Below are 20,759 nucleotides of genomic sequence, written 5' to 3' on the forward strand. Positions count from 1 at the left end.
TTCTGACAAATGACCATAAACAAACACATTCAACCATCTGCTCCTCATACGGCTGGGCACACAGTACAGAAAATTGAAAAAAATGAGCTTGGAGCTAATGTCCAACCCTCCCTACAACCCAGACCTAGCCCTATCCAACTTTCACTTGTTTGCTCCGTTGAAGAGCAGCAGTCAGGGTACCAATTGTGACAACGATGACGAGGTGAAGGATGAGCTTCAACGGTGGTTACGTCGTGCCGAAACAGACTTCTATATGAGTGGCATTTTTTAGTTGCCGCCATGGTGGCACAATTTTGTGTTGACCGTTCTGGATGTTATGTGGAAAAGTAACAATAAGGTCCAAATTATATATTACGATAGGTAGAATAAAAATAGTGGTTTCTGGCTTTGAGTAATAAGTTGTCTCATTACTTTCAGTACATACGTTGTATTTAAAATCTTTCTCCACCATTCAAGCTAATCTTCATATGAAGTCCATTATTGCTCTGATCTAGATATCTCAAATAGTGCACCATCAAAAGCCTTTTGCTTATTAAAAATATGTATAGCAAATGCAAATTACATAGATGTTTTTCTGAATGGATTAGCATTCTGAATTTTGAATATCAGCATTCATTAAAAGTTGTTGCAGAGACAGTACGTTGGAGGTGAGGTACACACACACACATAAGGTATTTCTTTCACTTCCATCCTAAAACTTACAAAAACAATATGTATTGTTATAATACAGAATATATATAAATTCACTTTATAACCACAATGATGTCATAAAAAAGATTTTATTTCAGTATGCACAGTATGGCTAATCGGGACTGGACCTACAGTTTAAAGTGGGATCCGGACTACCATGTGCCTCCACTGGGTATTGAACCCAGGACCCCTTGATTACAAGGCGATGATGCTACCACTGCGCCATCGGGGAGGTCCAATCACAAATATGAGGATGTGTGATGATATGGTCAAATTGATGAAGGGACGCTCACATAGAACACCCATTCCCAACCTCAATAGTTCCAATAATCTTGCATTATTTGATACTTGGCCACTGATATGTTTTTTTCATGACACACTGATACCACAAACATGTATTTTTTCAGAGCTACAAGTACAGTCAAATGAGGCAATGGGATATTAATCAAATCACAGAGGGAATAATATGTGATGTGGAAATTCCCAAAACTTTAAAGATATTCATCATGTAATCACAATGTTAATATCTATGAAACTACCATTCTGGCAATGATATATGTTAGATGCAAGATATAACAACATATGCATTCCAACACAACAATTTATTTCTACAAACATTAATATCTAAATATAATGCATGTATTAAAAAATACATTTTTAATATTTGGCAGTGCCAGCAAGAGCAGAAACTTGCTTTTACAATTCTACTTACACACAAATTCATGCTATAATTGCAGTCTTCGAAATAAAATATGGATTTTAATTTTTAACCTCTTGAGTTATTTTGTGTTACCTTAACTGCATTAAATTAAGTCCTTGGAGACAGTATCATTATAAGTGGTCAATTAGGCAGCTAATAGTGACATATATGAAATTAAGAAATAATATTTACTGATACAATACATTTACAATGGGCTGTGAAGGATGTCACAATTCTGTCTCTTTTTAAGGTTCCCATGTTCAAAATTGTAAAAAAATCATACCCACAATTTGTGTTTTAAAGCAGAAAGAAAACTTAGTTCAAAGAAATTCATCAGTTCAGGATGATGCAATGCCCCACAAGGTGGTGACAACAGAGGATCTGACCTACAATCCTGATTTTGCACTCCTTTCCAGTTTCGAAAAAAGGTGCTGGGGAAGGGGGGTGGCAACACCAGATGACAACTAATGGAGAAGTTTGCAAATAAGTGCTGGAGCATGGTGTTGATCACATCACCTGCAACATGGCCGAAATGGATAGAATCCCCTTATATGTGTCTCATGGCTTGGTCCAAAGTGCATGGGGGACTTTATATTTCTTTTTTTCTTTTGCAAATAAGAAATTTTTGACATCGAATTCTTTGTAAAGGATATGACAGGGTGTTCCCAGAATTATGAAAACCACTTCCCCTGACTTGCCCTGGCCAAATTCATTTAAAAATCCTTGATTTCACACAAATAAATTTGTTTCAGTTTCTTAATAAAGGGATCACAAAATTACATCGATTTAGAAAAGAAACCCAATTCAATAGGAATTTTATTAACTTGATGAGGGGTGATCAAATAGATGAATAAATTTGTTTATCATTATATTTAATCAGTTTGCCCAGAGTAAAACTTTGAACACAATTTCCACTCTCTTTTGGCCTAGACTCAGCTGGTGGACAATAATGTTTGGATTCAAACAAGTTGATATTTTGGAGGACTTCCTTCCCCAAAGCATTTTAATCATACTGATCAGAAGTTTTCTAAATTCTAATTCTTCTTTCAACAGCATTTTAGCACAGCCTAATATCAGTTTGTCTTGCCTGAGAGTAGATTTTAACTTAAGATATAAAGTTAGCTCAAAACAGTACCAGCTTAACTTGTTAGGCTTGCAGCATAAAATTATGGGCTTATGTATCCTAACTTAAATCAATTAGCAAGAAATAAATGGTTTCACTGGAGGGAAGAGGGAAGTTATTGACTGCCTGGAACACCAAATGCAATAGTGTTGGGCAGTGAGAATGCCACTCCTCAAAGCCAGGTTAAAACAGTATGTGTTCTTACATTTAATTTCCATGACTCTTTTCAAGATTGATTTTTCGTGGCTTTTATTTTGTCCTGACCAATTTGTCGTTTCCCTGACTTTCCAGTTTGGGGACACCTGTATGATAATTTTGCTATGTCAAAAGGGACCAGATTGAACAGTAATGTAATGCTCAAGACAGTGGGGTGCCCAGGATTTTCAAAAGGAGGGGGTTAAGTATGCATTTTTTAGTAGTCGGACCTCATTTTGCTATCTTTTCCTGCATTTGATGTTTTTTTTTTAATACTGGGCTAAAGGAGGGGGGTTATAACCCCCACCAACCTCCATCTTGGGCACGCCACTGGCTCAGGACATGTTTTACCATGTTATTTCCTTGAAGCTACTCAACAACATAAACTGATCTATGAAGATAGTTATAGAATATTTATCATCTCTTGAAAATATGAAATTTTCTGTAATTTTCCTAAATGAATACATTATCACAAACACATATATTAGTCTATACAGTGTACCCATATAAGTATTACTTAAATATTTAGTTAATAATGAACTAAGTGACAAATTGTGGGGAAAAAAAGATATAAATAAGATAAAATTTGTCTTTAATACATAACTTCTTGTACCATTTTTTTTCCATCAAAGCAAATTCAACAACTTTTACCTCACCAAACATCCACCTTTTATGTGTAAAATCAATATAACAAGATCTATTGTAACGTGTTTAAAGCATGACTATATAGAGTAGTCTATTAATATGCAAATGACTTGATCTTTCATGATTATCATACAGTGATGCTATAAAAAGTCTTGGTAACCTAACTTGGCAACATTTTGTAAAATCTGCTAAATAAAATGACTTATATTTGCTTTGTGCAAAATAACAATCTGGACTTTAGCTAAAATGTACATACAGGCAGTGAAAACGGACTTCGAACACCAGTAACACATAAGTACATAATATTTTGTAATAATATTTCTTCCGTGAGAATTTTATGAACATGTTAGTGCACACTGCACATAATTAACAGAAAAATGTCAATAAAATCACACACATATATTTTTATGAACACAATTCTTTAAAAAATAATATCCACCTTGCAAATAACACAGTGAAATACATCATATTTCCCACCTTGTGCAAAATAATTGTATTTAATTTAAATATGGATGCTTCAATACAAATGTAAATATGATTAAAACATGAAATACTCTCAGGGTGGTATATTTAGTTACAGCATCTCCTCTGTGATTAATTCAAAAAAATATGCAAGATGACATTGGGTAATTGGCGGCAAGTTAAGTAAACAATATGCCAGAAGTTTTGTTATAAATTTAGTAAATTATTGACATTAGGAATATTCCAAATATATGCTTGATATGTGATTATGAAACTACACAAACTAAATGTAATGAGGTGAAATGACGTTGATGTTGGTTTAGTGGGGCATTATTTGTATTCAACTGAAATCTCATATCACCACTTATCTGGTGAAGGTGCATAAGCCTCAAAAGTCTCAAACACAATTTCTCTTCGTTTGTTTTTAAGTCCACTTTATGCACAGAAAGGCTGATCGGGACTGGACCTATAGTTTCAAGTGGGATCTGAAACACTATGCACCTCCAACAGGTATCGGAACCTGGGACCCATTGCCAATGTATCATTATTGGCAAAGGGTGGATTTTATTCTTTGAGAGGCTAAAAGATTTAAGTACAACGATTTAATTAATTTCACCATACTCAACTGAATTATTTACAGGAAGTACCTTGTCATACATAGGGAAGATATTATTATATAGGGCAATGAGAGTGTAAATGATCTATCTCCAAATTGTAAATAAATAGAGACATTTTATCTGCAGTGTATTTAGGATGCAATTATTTCATCTCTGCTATCGTCTGATACCAATATAGATGTATTGAGAGTGATTTTGGTTCATCCACAAAGTTTGGAAGCAGCCATGAGAATGGAAACTCCAACTGCCAATTAAATCTCACGACATTTTTCCTCAACCAACCACAAGCACCATCTCAGTACGACATAAACCACTTGCATTCTAACCTCAGTCACTCGTGAGAGCTGCTTAGAGGTAGTAGTGGACTTCGGTTCTTACTTTTGTTTGTTAACAGACAAAAATTTTGAATAATGGTGGAATCAAAGTAGTCGATTGATTGAATTTATTTTACTTTGCTACCGAATGACAAATTTATAACAAAATTGTTTCATCTCCATTAAAGAACAATTACCCAATTTCATTTCTGAAATGCAGTGTTCTATCTAACTGGTACTCTCAAATCGAAGTTAGTGTTGCGTGCAATTGTTCTATCTGAAATTTCAATAATTAATTACAGCATAAATACCTAAACAAGCAACTACTTCTTTTTAGATAGACTTGAATACATTAGCCTCTGCAATGATACAATCTTTCAGCGCAATGGTGACAAAAAGTCCAATAGATATATCATGTAAATCTTTAAAGCACTCTCCTGAAAAAATTAAGAATTGGGCATAGAACATTTACATTCTCAGTGGAATATATATGTATAAAAAAACAAAAACTGCAGGGTGTGACAGCCCTTTGAGGGACAAGACATGTCTAAGGGTATGTTCAGCCCATCATGTTCTGTCGCCAGTTTTTGGCTTTCAAGACTGGAGTCTGCTGCTATTGTTTTCAATTGTCCCCACAGTGCTGAGTGAATACAAAATTTTTGGAACTCCCACAGGAAATCGAACTAAGGACAGCTTGCACCAAAAGTGAGAGTGCTAACCATTAGAATACATACAGGGTCTGGGGATATATCATAGCTTAGAATTTGTGTGAAAAGTTGTGGCTCAACTTTAACTCTCCATGATAATGCTGAGCTACCAAACCAAATAAATTTTCACTGTTACATTCACACCATATGTAAATAGTATCATGATAACATTAACAACCAAGCAAGCACGCATTGTGAATTAGAAAATAATGCAACAATGATTGAAAACTTCATCGTATTCTGCAAAAAAACAAAATTAACTAAAAATGCATGGTTTTCACATCATAATATGAGAATGTCATTTCCACATTATAAAAATCTAAAAAATAAAAGTTTGAGCAAATTAGTTATCTGTTTAGCACTCTGCAAATTATGCATTGAATGTACGACTCGTATTAACTGTCGCATAAAGTATTATATAAGCCATTGTTCAAATGTGAAATTTGTTAACTACTCAAGAAAAAAATTGTTAGTGTGATGCTAGTTTCAACACACCAAAAACATATCATCGTGAATGCTATTACTGTATTAATAGAGCTAAAACAAAAAAAAAAGAGTATACTATTCAGAAAACAAAAGCACAATTAATTATAATAAGTTACTGGAAAATTACATAAATTTTACCTTACTCTTAAAGCACAAAAGGCATATTCAAAAATATATAATTCAAATACCTTAACAAAGTCATAAATGTATACCTATAACACCTGCAAACAGCTCTTAAAAGCAAAACTAACTCAGGCACGTAAGCACCAGTTTGAATATCATGTACAATCTCGACTATGCTTTCATTACACCTCACCATTCTCCATAATTTTTTTTTAATATTTAATTTTTAAAACATAATTCATCCCTGAAAACATATTCTTTACAAATTTACACCCTGATTATTTCTTTTTCTACAAAAATAAACATCTACACTGAAGTCTTCGCATTTCCAAGCTTCATTACAGGAACTCATGGAAGACGACACAATCTTATCAAACACGCAAACTATGCTATGAATTTCTATTTGCACACTGTCAATCCACCTTATTGTCTTGCCTAATTCCTTGACCTAAGAAAATAAAATCCTTGCACTTTTTGCACTTCTACAAACCACCTCCTTTGCCGCTAGTGTCGCCGAGGATGGTTCTTTTGTAAAATGTGTTCATCTGTTCAAGGAAAATAAATGTGAGAACAGTATGTGGTCCCAGTCTGGCGTAGTAGGGCGTGAATCCTTTCCAGAGAGCAAAGAAACCTTCATTTCGTATTACTTTCACTAGAACATCTGCAGCACCTTTGAATTCCGGTTTCCCGTCTACTGTTTTCATGTTTTGGATCCTTTGAAAAAAGACAGAGAAAGTTAATTATCATTGCTTCGAGACATGCATATTTATTTCATTTTTGACAAACAGTGTAGCCAGGGCCTACCTACCGACTGCCAGCCTCATTCCCACCTGCCGAGGTGGGAGATCGTCCAACCAGTTACAGGGTAATGTGTGGTCAGCACGAAGAACCCCCAGTCACTGTTCTAAGTTTCCATGCCCGGGTTACCCTACTCATTCGTAGATCCCCCATTTCATCACGATGGTGGGTGGCAAACGGTCCCATAAACTGACCGAAATCTAAGGAGAAAAGTTGTTACTCTTCCCCCAGGAGACTCGAACCTGTGCATGTCCCATAGCTGTAGCCCAAAGCATGTGCTGTTGCCGTCGATGATTAATAATGTGTGTACTGTTATTAAGTGAAGAATATTTTTCTTTTAGGATTTGCGAAGGTGAAGCTGTCTATGGGCTGATTCAGGCCCGTACCCAGTATTTTTTTGAGGGAGGTGCCAGGTATGTATTTAGAAATATATTGAGGGGGGTCCGAACAAAGTGTATCATAAATAATAATAATAGTTTGAAAATAATAATATGATAATAATAATTTATATGTCTATTCATAATGGTGAAATTAAATAATACTTTATTGTTATTATTACATGAATATGTAAAAAGAAGGTATAAAGAATAGAGATATAGCAGTATGTATTCATTATCTAACTTACATGTAGTTAAGACCGCCAAAATCGAAAATGTGGAACAAAGAGAAGATCCGAAATTCTGTGGGGTTGATTGAATTAGAATATTTTATATCACTTTTCTGCAAAGTCTAATCGCAACATAAGGATGAGTGACAATATGATGAAATTGATATAATAATAATAATTGCTAATACATGTAATTTAATTTATTTAGATAACCAGAAAAGAAACATTTTCGCATGACGGCTGCTACGAAAAAGTCAGGAGAGGGATTAAAATGTCCCAACTAAATCGTGTGGTAGCCTTGCATCAATGGTTAAAAAACTAAAACTACTCAATATTGCAGACTGAAGAATTATGGAGGCTTCGTCTGAGAAAGACCCTGATACAGGGTCGAAACGTTACATGTTAAGTGTTTTTTATCTTAATAAACTGACTTGGTCAGCAACTTAGTGTTTTTAATATGGAAACAAGGCTTAATTATATTACAAGTGAAAGTGGAACAGCATACCAATTTGAAGTCTCTTATGAAACTCGGAAAATCCGCCACAGAAACTTATGGTTTGTTGAAGGAAGTATACAGAGATAAGTGTTTATCACGCACGCAAGTGTTTGAGTGGTTTCAAAGGTTTAAATAGGGACGAGAAGTGATCGCAGACGACTCGCATCCTGGACAGCCTTAGCCGTCAAAAACTGAATCAAACATTGCAAATGTCAGTGAATTGATTCGAAAAGATCGTCGCTTGAGTATTCCAGCTATTGTAAAACAACCAACATTATTACATCATGGTGCTAACAACCCTTCGTAAGCGACTAAGACGACGACAATCTGATTTGTGGAAAAGCAAGTCATGGATTCTTCATCAGAACAATGCTCCTGTCCACACGGCATTGTCAGTCAAGTCTTTTTTGGCCAAGCATGGGATTGCAGTGTTAGAACATCCACCCTATTCGCCGGATATCACTTTGTGCAACTTTTTTTATTCCCAAACGTCAAATCAGCACTGAAAGGAACCAGATTTACGTCCGTAGAATCTGTGAAAACAAAAGCAACGGAGGTCATGAACATGGTTTCAGAAAATGATTTCCAGCAATGGAAGATTCATATGGAGCGGTGTGGCAATAGTCCATTATCCTTTGAAGAGGATAATGTTCGTATTGTACAAAATAACCAATAAAAGATTTTGTAGCAATAGTCCGGTTTCTTTCTAGCCACACCTCGTATTATTGTTTAAAACCTAAGTGGTATAAAGGAAGTACTATATAAAGATTGTTGTGGATAGTTTAACAAGGCACCAATAAGAAATAGGTAATTCATGTTTGGGGAATAAAAGATGCAGTTGATAATAATTAGACCTAAGTGAGTTACTAATTTTATTCGTGAAACTTACTTGTCGAGGTTCTATTAATTTCGGTGCCCTCTGCCACCATTCACTTGGGAAGCCAGTCCAGCAGTGAAGCAATGAGTTCCCACGTGAATGGTGCACAGGCCACCAAAATTAATAGAACCTCTACAAGTTAGTTTCGCGATACAAATTAGTAACTCGCTTACGTGTAAATATAGAAATAGGTAAATTATTATATAGCTAATAAGTCAGGATGTTTTTACTCAATCTATAATCTATTAGATCCACAGCAAAATAGCTCATTACTTGTTACAACTATACTTTATCTTCTTAGTGACCAAACTTGTGATAACTCCATGTTTCAACACAATTTCACATGCTTGTTTGTCAAGTGTTACATAAAGAATAAAATTTAAGTTCTAATTTACTTTTGTCTGCATGCATCAAAATAGTTCTTATGCCTGCGTTGTTTGTGCACGGTCTCTAGTTCTGGGTGTGTGTGGTTTTAACATTGCCATTTATTAATGATTGTTTTGTCAACACCCTCCCTCTGTCTAGACGAGTTTTTGACCTTTCTCCTTTAGCAAACGATTTTGCTTTCAGTGTTAGTCACATCTTCGAGCCACTACGGAGGGTCATTGAAGCCGTCTGGTCTCCAAGTCCATGCAGGACTAACAACGTACCTACTTTTTACTGAAATCCAGTCAGACGTTTCATGCCTGACTAACAGAGAGTGCCTTTTTTGTTAATTTGCCTGTTTATGATTCCTCTTTAAAACTGTGATACTTGTGCAATAACTGAACAGTTGGCATAATAAGATGGAAAAGAGAGTTATTCCTGGAAATTCCAAGGTAAAGTGACTCAATTGATGAACAGTTCGATTCAGATGACCACCGAGACCCATCTACATAACATTTGTAAGTGTGCTGTGAAAAATGAAAAAGATTTTCAATCACCAGTTGTTTTATTTGCAAAACAAACTAATTTTTACAACTGCCTCCATGATGTTTCAGACACAACACATTGTAATCAAAGGGCCTCGGGTTCAGTACCCATGAAGGCACATAATGGCTCTACTCCCTTTAAACTGTCATTCTCAATCACAACGTATATGGGTATATAAACATATTTCACTTCGTTTATTTAATCTGGTCAAGTGTGTACCTCACTGCAGTCCCTTTTGGGGGACATCTGCTTAGCGAGTGGAGTATCTGAGGGTTATGTTACGTGGTGGAAATGAGGGGCACACAAGGGAAGATGGAACTTACCCTGTTCGGGCATGCAGTGTCTCAAACCCCTCTCTCTCTCTCTCTCAAAACCTCCAACTCTACTCTCTCTCAAAGCCATTTGACCCCTTTTCCATCACTGCCGGCCCTTGTTTTCCTGTAGTACTTTGCAATTGCATTGCGCTCATCCCTGCAGTGACCGGACATTTACCTGAGAAACTACTTTCTCATCATCTTTGAGTTGCGAGACTCATACCTGCACCGATAGACATTCCACGCATTACGTAAAAAATAATAAATAATAGTTTATTTTCCAAGTGTTATGTACAATCAAAAATTTCCAAAAATGTTGCCCTTTCCGTTACGAATGCTTGGTTTCTTCAGAAACTGTTACAGCCTTGAAAATGATAAAACACATATAAAAGTATGGAAGTTCATTACAAAGTAAACTAGAAAAGTCCTCATTTTTGTTTTGAAAAAAAAAATGCATACCTTGTTTTTGCAATGTCCACTGGCATTGAAGCAGCTGTTGTTACAAGTCCAGAAATCATGCTACTGCAGAAGTGTAAGAAGATATTATCTCGGAAATACCCTATAAAAATGAGAACATCACATTAATTGCGACTTTGTGCCCACCCTGTAGATACACACACATGTCAAAATTACATAAGACAGTGATGTCAAAAGGATTTGCTAACACTGGTATAGTTTAGTGGTGTCAACACACACAGCATATAAAAATATAAGGGTTGCCCAAATAAAAGTGAGACTTCTTTTTTTTCTGTAATGATTTATTGGTTGAAATATATGAACATACAGGAAGTAAAAGTGATCCATGGGTAACATATCCTCTACACATAGTCACTTTGTCTGTTCAAGCAAGTATGGATACCCTGAGCGAAAAACGTCTGTGGTTGACTGCAGAACCAATCTTCAATGGCGTCAAGGACCTCAGCATCGTTGGCAAATTGGCAGCCCTTCAGATGTTTTTTAGTGACCCGAACATGTGGTAGTCGCAGGGCAAGAGGTCGGGGCTGTAGGGAAGATGGTCGAGGACTTCCCAGCGGAAACGCCACAGAAGATCACAGCACACCTGTGCAATTGAATAACTCCTCACTGGGCCTGTTTGGACGAATCCGTGTTGTGAAAGTGCTTCTGCACACGTAAACAACACACTGCACCATCAGACCATACCAGGTATGCATATGATGTATGCTTTCTTACATACAACGCCACCTACCAGAGCAAACTAAAAGCTCTGCGTAGTTAAGCTACGACAAAAGTCTTTAGTTTCATTTGGGCAACCCTTATACATTCTTCAGTGAACACCATGACATAAAATACTTTGCAATTATATATGTTCTTGTCGCACTATTAATTTGGTGATTTTATTATAATAGATGTATGCATTGAAATTGAAGAAGACAGAATAGCTTTTTTCATAACAGCTCTAATGCAGTGTTTAGTTATGGTTGTATTAAATTTGTAACAGGATTGTTATATATGAGCCACAGTGGTCTAGTCAGTAGGGCATCTTACTGCCACGTGGGAGACCCAGGTTCCATGATTCCAGAGGAGGGTGATCCAAGGTCAGAATTTTTTTGGCCTTGTCCCTGCATCAAGTGGCTCTGACTCACTCAGCCTCAATTAAATGGGTACTTGAAGAGTAAAGGCAACAGGAGAATGGTGCTGAATATGGCCAGATTCAATAGAATGCATGGGGGACAACACCCACATCCCCATATATATGCCTCATGGCATGGTACAATGTGCACGGGGAACTTTACCTACCCTACCTTCTTATTGTTAAATAAGTTTCATTATTTTTAAATTACTATCATTATATTATTATTGTCAATATCAACAATTAAACATTCACATTTGTACACTCCATCTCGACAGTTAGAGGGAGTTGGCCATCACTAATTTGTCATTAAATTTAAAAAAAAAACATGCATTTTCAGATCTTTGACACTGACCTGATCCTAGAAGAAATTGTTTGGCTTGAGAGTACGATGCCAGTTGAGCAGCGTTAACGACCATTGCTCTACCCATGGTTGGAATAGCTCCTCTCCACAGTGTAAATAGGCCTTCCTCCTTTACTATCCTGAGGAGTGCATCTGCCACATTTTTATAGTTCCGCCGCTCTGCTGCAGGTAATCTACCATCCGCAGTCATTCGTATTAAGGCAACCTAAGAAAGAAATAAGGCACTTACGAGTTCCCTTTGTATTTAGTCACTCTACAAGACACATGTTTTTCAACTGTCACCAGTCACCTTCCGTGTGAGGATGGTTCTAGGCTCGGATACTCAGAGAAATACTGAAGTTTAGTTTAGTTTAGTTTAGTTTAGTTTAGTTTAGTTTAGTGTGTGTGTGTGTGTGTGTGTGTGTGTGTGTGTGTGTGTGTGTGTGTGTGTGTGTGTGTGTGTGTGTGTGTGTGTGTGTGTGTGCGTGCGTGCGTGCGCGTGCGTGCGTGCGTGCGTGCGTGCGTGCGTGCGTGCGTGCGTGCGTGCGTGCGTGCGTGCGTGCGTGCGTGCGTGCGTGCGTGCGTGCGTGCGTGCGTGCGTGCGTGCGTGCGTGCGTGCGTGCGTGCGTGCGTGCGTGCGTGCGTGCGTGCGTGCGTGCGTGCGTGCGTGCGTGCGTGCGTGCGTGCGTGCGTGCGTGCGTGCGTGCGTGCGTGCGTGCGTGCGTGCGTGCGTGCGTGCGTGCGTGCGTGCGTGCGTGCGTGCGTGCGTGCGTGCGTGCGTGCGTGCGTGCGTGCGTGCGTGCGTGCGTGCGTGCGTGCGTGCGTGCGTGCGTGCGTGCGTGCGTGCGTGCGTGCGTGCGTGCGTGCGTGCGTGCGTGGGTGTGTGTGTGTGGTCTTCCTAGTAGTCTCTTATCATCAACAAGCATCCTGTAAACTCCTCTTTCCTCTCCCATTCGTGCCACATGGCCTGCCCACCTAAGTCTTATTGATTTTATCATTCTAATAACGTCTGGAGATGAATACAAATTATGCAGTTCTAAATTATGTAACCTTCTCCACTCACCTGTCTCCTCATCCCTTTTAAATCCAAATATTTTTCTAAGGATTTTATTTTCAAATACTCTCAATTTATGTTCTTCTTTTAATGTAAGGTCACCAGGTTTCACATCCATATAATACTACAGGCAAAATTGCTGTTTTCTATATTTTAACATTTAGTGTCTTAGATATTATATGAGAAGATAAAAGTTTATTAAAAGGAAAGTAACATGTATTTCCTGAATTAAGTCTTTTTTTTATTTTCTCTTTAGAATCATTTTTATTTTGTTAGTATTATTCCTAAGTACTTGAATTTGGAAACTAATTCAAACGAGTTCTTATCAATAATTAAATTTTGCTTATTACCTAACACTTGTAACAATGCAAGCAATAACAATTGTTGAGCCTTACCTCAGCAGGAGTGCCAACAAAAGCACCTGTGACCCCTGCAGCCATACCAAGTAGAGCTTTAACCAAAAAGCCAGGAGGTTGACCATCTTTTCTGGAAAGAATAATTTGGAATTAATAATATATACTCAGACTCAATACTGCATCCCCGATAGAATAGTGGTAAGTAACACTGTGGCCTTGTAATCAAGAGGTTCGATACCCAGTGGAGGCACATAGTGGCTCAGATCCCACTTTAAACTGTAGGTCCAGTCTCGATTAGCCTTTCTGTTTATGAAGTGGACTTGAAAACAATCTCAAACTCTGAATGGTTAGCATGTCATACACAGAAATGACATTTATAATTCATCTGACTTTTAGATCAACATAATAGACAGTATTAGTGTTCTCATATATTTTAAACATACACTATATGTCCATTTTTAGACTCAACAGCATGCCCAGGAAAAAAACTTGGGGAGAGAGTTGAAAATGAGAAGGGTTCTATCACAATTAATGCACACACACAAAACAAGATGTTGCTATGCACAGACATGCTAATCAGGACTGGACTAAAGATTCATGCGGGATCCAAACAACTATGTGGCTCCACGGAACTCCTTGATTACAATGCGATGATGACTACACCATAGGGGAGGCCCACTTAGGCATAAGACAGCAAAAGTATTTTCACAATTTAATTTAACTGTATATTATTATTCTGTTCACTTATAACCAGGGCCCGGATTTTGATGACATTTCTTTTAACTGGTGCAACGTAGACATTGCTAACTAGTACAGAAATCCTGAACAGCCTCCTCAGGTTGAAGAAATGTATTATTTGGGTCATTTTTTTACAATTTTTTTAAAATTTTGCATAATTTTTGGGTCATTTTTTTCAAATTTTGCATCAATTGTAGATCATTTTTTAAAATTTTGCATCATTTTTAGGTCATTTATTTTAAAAATTTTGTGTCATTGCATGCTGAAACATAAGAAGTTCAACAATTTCTGTTTTGTCTGAATGTTATGTTGCGGTACTTACTCTGTGTTAAACTACCAGTGCAACAAAGCCTGTCTGAAAATCGTAAAATTCAACATTGTTGAGTTTCTTAGTCACAGTCTGTACAACACACAAAGTTCAAGAAGCAACTGAGTCTTTCCATGCCAAATCAACACAGATATGTGCAATTTTTAACCTGACCATCTCCGATTTTAATGAAATTTGGGGAGTTGAAACTATGCATGGAACTTAGTAACTATGAAAATTTTTAGTCTCGTGCGTCTTGTAATTGTTAAATTATTCAAGGTCAAAGTTTGCATAAATTGCCTTTTTTGAGCCCGCTTAGCTATACTAAATGTGCTGTAACTCCGCCCCTATTTTGCTTAGGAAGCTCAAATAAAGCTTATTGTACAGGGAATTGAACAAGCTTTCCAGTGATATATAACAAGCCTACCTTTGGATAAAAATATAATTTTGTCACGTGACCTTGACTTTTGACCTTGAATATCTCAAAACATGTCATCACCAAAAATCGTAAAAAAATATATATTTGGTCCCTCATTCCATACTCTAAAACATATCAAAAAATCATTCTGGGACTGCAATGGGATCAGAAGATACAAAATAATATGTGTAACTATGTGACTGATAAAAGCCCCATTACATGAACTATGAAGAGTCAAATGTCCCTTAACACCCCGTACAAAATGTGAAGGAGTTATCCTGGGTATAATTGGTCATAAAAGAAATAGGTTAGGCACAGGGAGATACCTAGCCATGTGTGTCAAGCGCAGATCCGGCATATTATTGATCGCCATTTTGAATTCAGCGCAAAAATTTCAAAGGAAAGGGGGTTATGTGATATATCAAATCAGGCTAGAATTTCACGAGAAATGAAGTGACGAAGGATTTTCCAACATATATTTAACCAGCAAAAATTTATTACTGCATGCTTGTAACCATTTTCTCCTTTTCGAGGTGTTAAAAACAAAGTAATAAGAACGCTCCTAACGTGTTAGGAACTCATCGAGATCACGCTGACATCTTGGGAGAGAAAGAAGTATACGCACCATTGCATATGATTTTAATCAGCTACATTCACCAAACAGTTGAATAGTGAAGAATATTGGGAAAAGTATCTCAAACAATTACGTGACACTTCCTTTGGAATGAAAAATTCTTCAGGTGAAGTTAATAAAAATAATATGCAATACCTGTGATTTGCTCAGTCGAATGGTTGTTGCTGGTAAGCTAATTATGTGGTATAATATATGGCGAACGGAAATGGTTGGTCCATATTCAACAACGGAACCTTAAATGGTGAGGGCTTCTTGGATTTGTTAAGTGAACAGGTTTTTTCACCCTTGCTTACGGGATATGGCACTTTTCGAGAGTTTTGAAACAGGACAGAGTGTGACCACACTATGTAGACATTTTCACAATTTCTTCATGGTAATTTTCTAGGTAGATTGATGGGCACACGGGGATCTATTAAAAGGCCTGCACATTCCCCAGATCTAACATCTTAGGAGGACTTTTACCTTCAGAAACATTTGAAGAGAATGGTGCATGCACTAAAAGTCCCTGATATTGACCATCTGAGAGAAGGCATAGTTGCTGCTTGTGATGTTGTTGCACATGCTACATTACCAAATGTTCTATGCGAGTGTGAGAGACGTCAACGAGTGTGCTCACAGGAACATTGGCAACATTATAATGTGCATATATCGTAAGTGAAAGATATGTGTATAACTTTTTGCTGGTTAAATATATGTTGGAAAATCCTTCGTCACTTCATTTCTCGTGAAATTCTAGCCTCATTTGATATATCACATCACCCCCTTTCCTTTGAAATGTTTGCGCTGAATTCAATATGGCGGTCAACAATATGCCGGACCTGCGCTTGACACCAGGGAGTCGTAACGTACCCAATTTGCGTTACACGGTACGTTCCATTTTGTAGGAGGAAGAGTATGGTTCAACTGCTGGTACCCATGTAACGTAACGAAATGCAATATCTTATAGAGTGACGTTACAAGGAACGTAACAAAATGTATTATGGTAGATATTAACGTTATAAAGGAACGGAACGAAATGAGCACATTGGAACATAACGTAATATGCAATATGGTATATACTACCGTTACAAGGATACAAGGAACGTAGTAACGAAATGCATTGTGGTATATACTAGCGTTACAAAAAAACGTAACGAAATGCAACATGGTAGTAAATAACGGTACATAGGAACGTAATGAATGCAATCCTCCGTAACGGAACGAAGTGAAAGGCAATATGGTTAATTAACGTTACATAGGAATGTAACAAAATGTAAACCACTGTAGCGGAACGGAACAAAATGCAGTTGGGTACATACCATCTGCATAAGGAACGTAAATAAATTCAGTATGTTAGATGTTAACGTTACTAACGGTGGAAGCGGCCCCGGCGCCTACCCAGCGTCGAATAACATGGGTACCTGGGGGAAACCCTGGGGGGTAAAGGCGGTCAGGGGCGTGATGCTGATCACATCACCCCCACTCACGACCGGATCAAGAAAGTGTGGGGCGTTACCCCCACACCCCCTATACGCCTTCATGGCGTGGTGCTATGCACAGGGGAACACTTTACCTTTTTTTAGATGTTAACGTTACAAGGAAAGAACAATTCACAAATGTTAGGTAGTAACGTTATAGGCGCGTGACGAATATAATCTATTTAACATCAAGGAAGAAAAAGGAATAGCCCAAGTCTCTTACCTTTCAGTATATCGTATGGGATTAATGTGTAATAGCCGTTAAAAATATGGTTGTTTGTAAAAAAATGAATTTCAACCAGGGTTGATAAAGGGTCAGGAATTTTAAATCAATTCAATTCCGGTTCAGCAGGGAATATTAGCAAGCATAAATGGATCTGGACCGTAAAGAGCCTTTTTATGTTTAAAATATTTCAATTCGTTCCAGGAACCTTTTCTCCGGATCAATTGAAATACGGCACAGGGACCTTCTTTCCGGATCAATTTAAAGACTGTCTAAGTTCCATATTGAAATGAAAGAATACGCAACTTGGACCGAATTAAAACTGTGCGATAAAGAAGGTTCCGGTGTTGTTGCGGAACCCAATAGAACCCATTAGAATTTATGGGTTCGTGGACGTTTAACAATCCTGATTTGAAAATTACATTTTTGGCTCGAAATTGAATACAGCTTCCAACTAGTGTAGAAATGAGTAGTCATAGACGTGCGCACGGGGTGCAAAGGGGGGGGGGGGCACATGCCCCACCCCCTAATCATTGACGTCTGCCGATATTTTCGACGCAGGGACAAGCAAGGTATTTTTCCATGGGGCATATTAACCAGATAATAGTGTTGCCCCCTCAAGAAACACCACTTGAATTCGAAATTATCGCATTCCTGCATTCCCATTATAATAATTAATGTACATTACTATGACTGGGATCAAATTATACGCGTGAAATATATACTTTTAGCTGACATTCGTTTTCTAAAGGGGAGATGTGGCCATCCTCGCCCCCTTTCAGATTTCCATGCTCCTATATTATTATACTTTAATCCAGAAATTTAGGGTTGAGGAATCTTATCACCGGTTATTAAACGATATTATGCTCTTGAAGAAAATTAAGTATTTTCAAGCAGATGAAAGTTCACAAAGCAACAACGGCGGAAGAAGGTGCAGTGGCGCAACCACAGGGTGCAGGGGAGATTAGCTCTCAAACTTGTACGGAAATCAATTCTAGGGGGTTAGGGGGCAAACATTGAACTATAGAAAGAAAGGTTACAGAATCTAAGAGTAGCAAGACAAAAGGGTACTGAAGATGGATTTAGTTTTCACGTCTGTCGTGCACTATTTCTTCCAGACGGTCAAGAGCACCTGCAAGGAGGCACAGAGGAGCAATTGCCCCCTCTTGATTTCTATCTTTATACAAATATAAATAAAGTTATATAAACTTGGACAGTTGCTGCTGCTTACGGTGTACGTTTTGCCCGTGTAAGGTAATATATAGATGTATTATTAATTTTTGAAACCCCACCGTTCATTTATAAACACACTGTATATGAGTCATTGTGAATTCGAGTCAATTAAAACATTTTGCGTTGTTGGGAGATTATCTATTAGGATAAAATTTGGACATAATGAATCTAAGTAGAGAAAAATCCAACTTGTATATCAAAATTGCCATGTCCAACTGATCTCCGAAAGTAGTGTTTAGCACGTCACATTTCAAGTATATTGTAATAATCTTCAATTAGGCCAAACGTTAACGAACAAAACAACATTTATTTAACTTATAACTTCATGTTATATAAACTACATGAAATACATTTAACAAAGACAAAAGACAAAATACAATCTCTCTCCAATTCGACTTGTTCACAGTATCTCTTCTAAAATTTTTATCTTTTTCTTAACTTCCATCATATATGATTGATTGATTTGAGTCCACTTTATGCACAGTTAGGCTAATCAGGACTGGACCTACAGTTTAAAGTGAAATCCCAATCACTTGTGCCTCCACCGGGTATCTAACCCGGGACCCCTTCATTACAAGGCGATGACGCTACCACTGCGCCATCGGGGAGGCCATTTCAAGTATAGTCCATGATTGTATCTAGTAGTATATGAACGAGATGTGTCCCTCCATTCAAACAATACGTGGCTTGTCCCTATAAGTGTGTCACTTATAAATTAAGTTTCCGAAAGCAGGTATTATGCATGAACAGAACAAAATATACTCGTGAGAAATTACAAAAATTATAAGTAAGTTCGTGGCGGGAGTTATTGACGGTTTTCCCCACAACCTATCCGCTTTAGGTTCCGGGTTCGAGTCCTGGTCTGTAAATATCTTTTTTAGGTGTCTCTTCATTAATTTAATCTAATTATCATCCATCTTCATAGTTTCGATTAATTATAAAAGTCACATAAAAGCGAAGCAAAATAAGAACAAATAAAAATAATTGCAAAATGATTACAATGTCAGAAGTACATTTGAAAAATAAAATGCGGACAGGAGATTCATTTTCAAACAGGTATTTGGGTAGAATTGTGTAGACAGACAGCATGCTCCCGAAAGTTGCCAATCCACGTGTAGCATGACCTTCGATACTGGGGTTGTGCTTTTTCAGGAAAGTTTGCTCGACGCTCCTCAAGCGTCTTATCAAGAATGCCTCGGTGTTTGCAGCATTACTAACTTATTTTCCGTCGGGAAAATCTTTTTTCTCCTATTTAATCTGCGGTTGACTCTACAATACAGCATATTAATCAAGATACAACAACTGAATTACGGCGAAGTAGGTTAGAAACCCTGCGTGCTCAAGAGCAGCTTCGATAAGGCACCTGAATTGTTTCGAGCTGAAGCAGGAAATGGGCGATGTTTATTCCCCAAGGCCATTCTGTAAAACTAATGCCACAAGAAGTTTTCTGTGTGGATTTGTGAGCATGAAATTGTAGGTTAATGATAGTACTACAAGACGTCAAGTGGATTTATTTTTCTGTTTCGTTATTTTATATAGCTTTCCTACCTATATAGTTTGAATAACTAATTAATCATGTCATAAGCAGACAAACACGAAGAAGCCGATCCCGTGGCAAATTGGTTAGCGTAATAAACTGCGAAGTCTAATGTCGGATTAGATTGATTGATTTAGTTTATTTTACTTCGCGTTTTGTGCCTCTAGGCTAATTTGCGAAGATGGGGATGAGTGATGAAATGATGAAATTGATGAATGGGCATTCACAAACAACCAAGCCCGACCGGGATTCGAACCCGGGAGATGTCGGATTAGAGCCTGGACTAGAAAATATGGATGGGTTGGGTCATTGTCTTTATACCACTTCCATCACCTATCACATCCTTTATCATCGCGATTAACCGAAAGTGGTAGACGCGAAATAAAAATAGAACCTTTGCATGGAAGTCCGAAAGAGAGGCAAGGGGGGGGGGGGGGGTGCACGACCCACCTGGAAAATGAAAGTCAACCAAAAATTATATATATATCTCACACAATTCCATTTCAGCTGCAATAATATATGTTAATTATTGCATGAACATAACTAGCTAACTAACTAACTCTCTAGCCTTCTTAAACCCGAAGGTTCATGGCTGCAGAACACAGGCCTTCCATCTGTCCCTATCCTGAGCAAGATCTATATACTCTTTTCCATCCCTACCGATTTCCTTTAGGTCTATCTCAACGTTGTCCCTCCATCTTCGTCTTAACCTTCCTAAAGGTCTCTTACCATCAGGTTTCCCAACAAGAATCCTATAAACTCCTCTTTCCTCTCCCATCCGTGCCACATGGCCTGCCCACCT

The 20,759-nt window shown here is 37.7% G+C and overlaps 1 protein-coding gene across 1 annotated transcript in view; it reads right to left on the reverse strand.

Moving 5' to 3' along the window:
• Positions 1-1,240: 1,240 nt before the first annotated feature.
• Positions 1,241-20,759, reverse strand: part of LOC145996053 (mitochondrial 2-oxoglutarate/malate carrier protein-like) — a 34,813-nt gene continuing 15,294 nt past the window's right edge. Inside the window, exons 3-6 of the mRNA XM_083132266.1 lie at positions 13,450-13,540; positions 12,013-12,226; positions 10,526-10,625; positions 1,241-6,776 (exon numbers count right to left, since the gene is read on the reverse strand). Of these exons, the coding sequence (XP_082988392.1) occupies positions 6,545-6,776; positions 10,526-10,625; positions 12,013-12,226; positions 13,450-13,540 (637 nt within the window). The 3' untranslated portion in view covers positions 1,241-6,544. The remainder of the gene's footprint in view (positions 6,777-10,525; positions 10,626-12,012; positions 12,227-13,449; positions 13,541-20,759) is intronic.

Source organism: Lepisma saccharinum, chromosome 12 (genome assembly GCF_977018435.1).
Source record: "Lepisma saccharinum chromosome 12, izLepSacc3.1, whole genome shotgun sequence".
Classification (NCBI taxonomy): domain Eukaryota; kingdom Metazoa; phylum Arthropoda; class Insecta; order Zygentoma; family Lepismatidae; genus Lepisma; species Lepisma saccharinum.